Source organism: Hippocampus bargibanti, linkage group LG13 (genome assembly GCF_051943395.1).
Source record: "Hippocampus bargibanti isolate YZ-2025 linkage group LG13, ASM5194339v1, whole genome shotgun sequence".
NCBI classification, from domain to species: domain Eukaryota; kingdom Metazoa; phylum Chordata; class Actinopteri; order Syngnathiformes; family Syngnathidae; genus Hippocampus; species Hippocampus bargibanti.
This window is the reverse complement of record NC_142746.1, coordinates 4685175-4692674: the sequence shown is the minus strand read 5'-3', so window position 1 is coordinate 4692674 and position 7500 is coordinate 4685175. Positions and strand designations below refer to the sequence as shown.

General features: G+C 37.8%; 1 protein-coding gene across 1 annotated transcript in view; it reads left to right on the top strand.

The window, feature by feature from the left end:
* col13a1 (collagen, type XIII, alpha 1) overlaps window positions 1-4525 on the top strand; it is a 60923-nt gene extending 56398 nt beyond the window's left edge. The window contains exons 36-37 of the mRNA XM_089011889.1: window positions 1698-1736; window positions 1825-4525. Of these exons, the coding sequence (XP_088868015.1) occupies window positions 1698-1736; window positions 1825-1827 (42 nt within the window). The 3' untranslated portion in view covers window positions 1828-4525. The remainder of the gene's footprint in view (window positions 1-1697; window positions 1737-1824) is intronic.
* Window positions 4526-7500: the final 2975 nt, after the last annotated feature.

Sequence of the window (7500 nt, the reverse complement as noted above, 5' to 3'; positions counted from 1 at the left end):
GAGCGTATTTTACAAAGATTCCACGGCATACAGCTACATTTTCCCTTTTAAGACTCACGCTGAATATTCAGGAAGTCTTGTTTTCAAGTTGATGACGATGCATGACGTGACGTCACCTCAGGAATGCCCCTGACCGAGAAAGCGACACACAATGCATTATGGGTACTTTAATTGTTCTGAAAACATCATGTTGATCCGCGTTGATGGCAAAATTAGAAGGAAAAACACATAAATAATGCCGTGGTTAATCGTGTGTCTCACCAACACTACCAATTGCGGTAGCACCATAAAAGTAGACACAAATTCTCAGCAGACAAATCAGCCCATTTCCAACGGAACTTGTGCAGACTTCTTTAATCGATTGCAAACATTTCTGCTTTCCTCTTCAGAACTATTTGATTCATATTCATGACTGGATGACTAACAAGAAAATATCTTCTCCGAATCTGAACTCTCTCAAGCCATTTTTTTGTGTCTGTAGTATCCTGGCGTGACGTCACAAACAAGGGGGGGACCTTCTGAAACTCACCATTTCCGAGGTCATTTTGAAGCAGTTTTGAGACACATCAAGTCATTTTTATTGGTGTTTTGACTAAAAATATCAGCCTGTGTGTTTTTGGGTATTTTAGATGCTATGAAACGTTTTTCTGATGTCAGTTACGAAACTAAAAAATGGTGTTGGTTGTCCTTTAAAGGTTGTTTCCATAGATTCTCATCCTGGATACGCAGCAGATAATCATCACTGCGATGGTCCAGTTTAGAGAAAACAGTGGCTTGTTGGAGGGTTAAAGGACAACCGACGTCACTTTTTTTTTTTTTAACTGACACCAGAAAAACGTTTTATAGCATCTAAAATACCCAAAACATGCAGTATGATATTTTTAGTCAAATGCAAAACACCAATAAAAATACTTAAAGTGTTCAAAATCTGCAAAAAATGAGCTGCGAATTGGGCATTTTCAGAAAGTCCCGCCCCCTTTCGTGACGTCATGCAAAGACGTCTTGCATTGCTGCAGAATCAAAACAATGGCTTCAGATTCGGAGAATATGCTTCTTGTGACACATCCAGTTATGAATATGATTCAAATAGTCCTGATGAGCAAAGCATACATGTTTGCAATCGATTAAAGAATTTATTTGGGCCATTTTGAGGCAAACGGGAAGCAGAGGAAGAGGCAGAAAAATGGCGACCAGCTCCGGTGAGGAATGAAGCAGCAAGTTTCCACAGGCTGATACTATCTTTCCATGGAGTTTGCCTCCCTCTGCTGGCGGCTTTTGAGTGTAAGACATGGTTTAAAAAAACAGTACATCAAAATACATTGACGTGATGGAAAGACGCTACAATGCGTCTTTTTTACGGTGAGAAGGCGGTCCTTTTCTGACATCACGTACGGACTCGTGACCAACTCAAAAACAAGACTTCCTGAATGTTCAGTGCGAGTCTTAAAACGTAAAATATAGCTATATGCGGTGGAATCTTATTAAAATACCCCCAGTAGAAGTCATTTAAAGCCCTTTTACAAATTATGGACACAACTTGTCTGGAGACGTCGGTTGTCCTTTAAGGGTCTCAAAGGAGTGGGGACGATAAGTGACAGTGTATCTGCTTGAATCTGCTTCCCACCCGAAAACGGGTAATTGTTGGAAGGCTTTACAGTTCCCTGTTTTTATAGTTTGTGTTTATATTCTCTTTCCAGGGAGATGATGGCCTACCTGTACCCGGCTGTTGGAACAAAGTAAGGAGAAGTTTGACATTTACACTGTTTCTAACTTTCGAGTGCCATTGTGTGAACTAACATTGTGCCTTTTGCTTTCTCCCTGCAGTGATAACTTTGGAATGGCTTGCGTGGTTGTACATAGAATATTTATTTTTCTACTTTTTTTCTGATCCTATTATACCCCATTACCATTAAAAAACACAAGGTAGCACAAGGTTTTGTACAGATTTTTTTCCTAATTTTATTTTATTACACATGACAATGTAATTGATTTTATATCTATGCATTTAGTTTTTATATGTTGGAATTGAGAAGAAATAATTATTAGCAGTTACATATGCGTGATATTTGTGCATACTGTGATGCGAATTATCCTTTTTAACTTATTGTAGCTTGTTTTATATTGTTGGACAAGACAATGCTACACTGAGTTGTACGGCTGGAAAGACTCTTGTGGGTATTGAATTTGCTATTTGGACAGACTTAAATGAACATTTCTCTTTGTGATAAAATATTAAAGGACAACCGACACCATTTTTTTGTTTCCTAACTGACATCAGAAGAACGTTTTATAGCATCTACAATACCCAAAACACGCAGGCTGATACAGATTAATCTGTGCTGTATGTCATGCATATAAGCATATTTGACAATAAAGCTGACTTTGCCTTTTGACTTTTACCAATAAAAATGACTTAAGGTGTCCCAAAACTGCCACAAAATGAGCTCGGAACTGGGCAGATGCAGAAAGTCCCGCCCCTTGTTCGTGACGTCACTGTTGGTCACACACCGCCTTGCTCCAGAATCAAAACAATGGCTTCAGAAAGTTCAGATTTGGAGAAGATGCTTTCTTGTTACTCATCTAGTTATGAATATGATTCAAATAGTTCTGAAGAGGAAAACATAAATATTTGCAATCGATTAAAGAAGTCCTTCTGTATCAATTCGAGCCGTCTGGACTCCAATGTAGCGCCCAGAAAATGCACAAGATGGCGTCCCAGCTCCGTTGGAAATGGGCTTATTTGTCCGCTGGGAATTTGTGTAAATGTACACTTTCTTTATGCGTGTTACCGCAATTGGCTGCGACACACCAACGATACACCATCGCGTTATTTATGTAGTCTTCCTTCTAATTTCACGATCAACACTGTGTTTTCAGACGAAAAAAAGTACCCAAAATGCATTGTGTGTCGCTTTCTCGGTCAGGGGCGTTCCAAATGTGATGTCACTTCAGGCATCGTCATCAACTCAAAAACAAGACTTAATGTGTATTCAGCGCGAGTTTTAAAACGTCAAATACAGTGAGACCTCAACTTACGAACTTAATTGGTTCCCAGACAGAGTGTGTAAGGTGAAAAGTGTGTATCTCAAAAATAGGAAACCCATAGGAAACCATTAAAATGGGAATAATCCTTTCCCGGGTTTCCATAAAATATACTTTTCAACTAAATAAGCCTTAAAACTACACACAATATACCTTATTCTATGTATAATAAATGTGCTATTGTATTGTAATGAAAGAAATACACTGCATTGTATCATAAAGTCACTTTATTTACATTTGTGATGGTCATTTATGGCTTGATGGAATGGCGTTGGAGGTCGAAGGTCAAAGGGAATTGCTGCTTGGAAAGAGAGCCGCATTACATGACGACTGTAATTGAAGAAATAAACTGTGCTGTAAAATAAAGTTTTATTTACCTTTTTGATGGTCGTTGATAGCTTATGGAAGGAGAGTCACCTTCCATAAGGACTGTTGGTAACTTAACCTCTGGTGCAGTTCGGTCGTGTGCTTCCGCCGAAGATCACTGCGCCAGCCGTGGTGGGTGTGTATTATGAAAATAGTGCTTATTATAAGGTTTAATTTTCAGAAATTTGACGTTTGTAAGACGAAAAGTTTGTAAGTTGAGGTCTCACTGTATAAGCTACATACAGTAAAGTCTCGTTATATCGATATCGGATATATCGATAGTCCCGGTTATATCGATACTATTTCTATGCACGCACGGAGAAAATTACATGCAAACAGGGTCGGATATATCGATAGTCCCGGTTATATCGATATTTTTTCGGACTCCCTTGAATATCGATATAACGAGACTTTACTGTATATGCGCTGGAATCTGTAAAATGCGCTCAGTAGAAGTCATTTGAAGTGATTTTACAAATAATGGACGCAACTTGTCTGAAGGTGTCGGTTGTCCTCTAAACTGTTTTTGTAATTTCCCACAGTGGTGAAAAGGAGTGCAAAAGCCTGCACTCGGATTTGGGTGTGTCACTGTTTTTAATGTTAATTTGTCTCCCAAATGCTATTGCACATGAGAAAATTGAAAGGGTGAATTTACGTTGGATCCCATTGAAACCAAACAAATAGGCCAACATGTAACAGTTGTATTCTAAAGTCAACAATGTCACATCTTAATTGTGTCATATGTAAATGCACATTAATGAAGACAATTTTGATAACTTGTGACTATCATTGTCATAATTACATTCATTTCCACGGCTGTTTCTTGGAACAAAAGTGGCTTTGGCCAACACCAAACCAAAAATAAAAATCAACTTTGCACTTCTATTATCTTCAAATTACATGGCTAGCCAAGTCATTTCAATACTTGATTTTATTTTGTCTGTACTCACATCATCAACAAACCAAATACCTGTACACTCTTGTCTCAACTTAAATCTCCTAACCACTTTGCAATGCATTATATTACTGTATAAATAATCCATTATAAGAATCATGTTGCTACGGTCCATAAATTGTATATTGTTTTGTCGATACTAAACACCCATTATAGGACGTCAATAAACACTTCAAAAGGCTGCTCCAGCCACATCATTACTTCATTCATACGGAAGCCAATCAGTCACATGGGCATTTTTTCCCAGGACCTTGCCAGGTTTGATTTGTTGCTATATTATTATTATTATTATTATTATTATTATTATTATTATTATTATTATTATTATTTTTATTATTATTATTATTATTATTATTATAAAAGCAATGGCAGTGTTGATCTGAATGATTTTTGAAATGTTCATCACTGAGCATTGGTCTACTATACTGGATAATGTCAAGGTCAAGTCACGATCCAAATGTAGTACAAATTGTTTATGCAAATGATGTGTCCACTCACAAGGCGTTGATCACTAACCCAGAGCTTGTTTGCAGTTGTTAATCTACCCGACTGTATATAAGTAGCTGTGTGCCGCACTGCATGCACTCAATAGGGTGAGTTTTTTATTTACTTTTCCAATCACATGCATAGCCAATGGGATGTAATCCGGAGTCAAAAATCAAATGAGATGAATACAAATGCAAAGCGTACTTACTTTTGTATTTGTATTTCATTTGACTATGCTTACATTTACTGAGCACTCGAATCACTTCACTTGTATAAACACACACACACGCACACACACACCCCACACACATACATTATGGTACTGAAAGAGAGCTGACAGCCCATCAGGCAGCCAACAGTATGTAAGTTAGCAAACTTTGTGTTTCTCATACAATAAACATGACATGTGGTTTAGTTAGTACGAGGTGCTGCCCTTCATGTTGATGATGTGGGTTTGATTCCCATCAACTTCGGACGCAAGCCTGGATACAATATTCGATGCATTCCATCAGAAAAGTCAGCAGGCGTAAAAAAAAAAAAGACTGACAAATTATGTTTGTGTCTTAAAAGCCTAAAGCTGCAATATAATTCACATTAATGTGGTAGTATTGGCAAATGTATTGTATTATACGAATAACATAATTTAACTTGAGCCAAACTCTTCTTCCTTGAGTTTGAAACGTCACAAATCCTCTGTTTGATCATTATTATTTGCTATAGTTAATGGTGTTTACCCTTCCCAGTAATCAGTCATTTAAGATGGATGTTTTTTTTTAATTAGTAGACAGAGGGTACACTATTTTCTGTACTTTAAAGCGCGTCATCTTATAAGGTGCACCTTCAATGAATAGCCTATTTTTTTTCATATATAGGGCACATACAAGCCACTACAATGATGGCTGCATCTGTACTATATATGCATCTACTTGATTGAACTACTCTCAAGGAATACAGTACAAGTACAACTTTATAGTGAGCAAAGCAATGTCAAAGAGATTGTCACCAACACGGACATAAAATATATAAATACAAATGGCATTTTAAAACAATAAAAGACAAAAGTTCAGAAAATTATTGATTCAACAAAAAAGCAGACAAACCTCGTGGGCTCACATCCACAGGGGCTAAGTCTCAATAAAAGTCTCACTTGTCTCCTCCTTCCTTCGTGAATGATGCTGGTGGTCACGTCTTCCCTTCATTTTGGCTGCGCAGAGCTCACAAAGTAGTCTGTTTATTTTTGTGTGTATTGGCAAATGCACCTGTCGATTAGCGTTTAGGTTACAATTGCTTCCTTCTCATAATCACAAGATGAGATAGTAACACTAACAGGTAACTACCTCAATGAATAATATAAAGAGACTGTACATACATACATACATACATAAAGGGCACCGGATTACAGGACACACATTAGAACAATGTTTGCCACGAGAGGGGTGGAGTCTGTTCGATATACTTGACCAAGCATATTCCGTAATTACTTGTTTGCCAGGCCTCTGATTGGATAATTAATGGATTACCATGTCCTAATCCCCCTTCCGTCAGGTATAAAAAGAAGGGTTTTTTTTTGCTTGTAAATCAGTTCTTCATCAACGAGATTGATACAGAAGAACATTACTGTGATGGATTGGCCTGGCAATTCACCGGACATGAACCCGATTGAGAATTTATGGTCAATAATCAAGATTCGTTTGCGTGAGAAAGATTGCACAACAACAACAACAACCAAAAACACTAATTTGTGCTAGAATTAAGACCTGGTACAGGGACCCTTGCATCATCATCAACTGTCAAAATCTGGGCGATTCCCTGCCAAAACGCATCACTGAGGTGATAAAGAACAAGGGAGGACACACTTCTTACTAAAATGTACATTTGAATCATTTGAGTTGTCAAAAATGCGAACAATCAATTTAATGCCAAAATAACAGGGTGGTGCTATTAATTTGCATAAGGGTGTATTAAAGGACAACCGACGTCACTTTTTTGTTTCTTAACTGACATCAGAAAAACGTTTTATAGCATCTAAAATACCCAAAACACGCAATATGATATTTTTATTGAACTGCAAAACACAAATAAAAATGACTCAAAGTGTCCTAAATCTGCAAAAAAATTGATCTGCGAATTGGGCATTTTCAGAAAGTCTCGCCCCCAGTTTGTGACGTCACGCCAAGACGTCTTGCATTGCTGCAGAATCAAAACAATGGCTTCAGATTCGGAGAATATGCTTTCTTGTTACACATCCAGTTATGAATATGATTCAAATAGTTCTGAAGAGGAAAGCATACATGTTTGCAATCGATTAAAGAATTTATTCCATGCGATTATGAGGCAACATTGAGGGGAGATGTCTCAACAAAAAAGAGGCACAAAATGGTGACCTCCTGTGGCCACCTCTGTTTCCACAGGCTGATAAAGTCCTTATATGGAGCTTGGATGCCCTCTTCTGGTGGCTTTTGGTTGCAACACGAGGTCCCCAGACCAAACAAGTACAGCAAAATACATTGACGTAATGGAAGGACCGCGACAATGCGTCTTTTTTCCTTTCGTGACGTCACGTACGGACTCGTCACCAACTCAAAAACAAGACCCGAATATTCAGCACGCGTCTTAAAATGTAAAATATAGCTATATGCGGTGGAATCTTA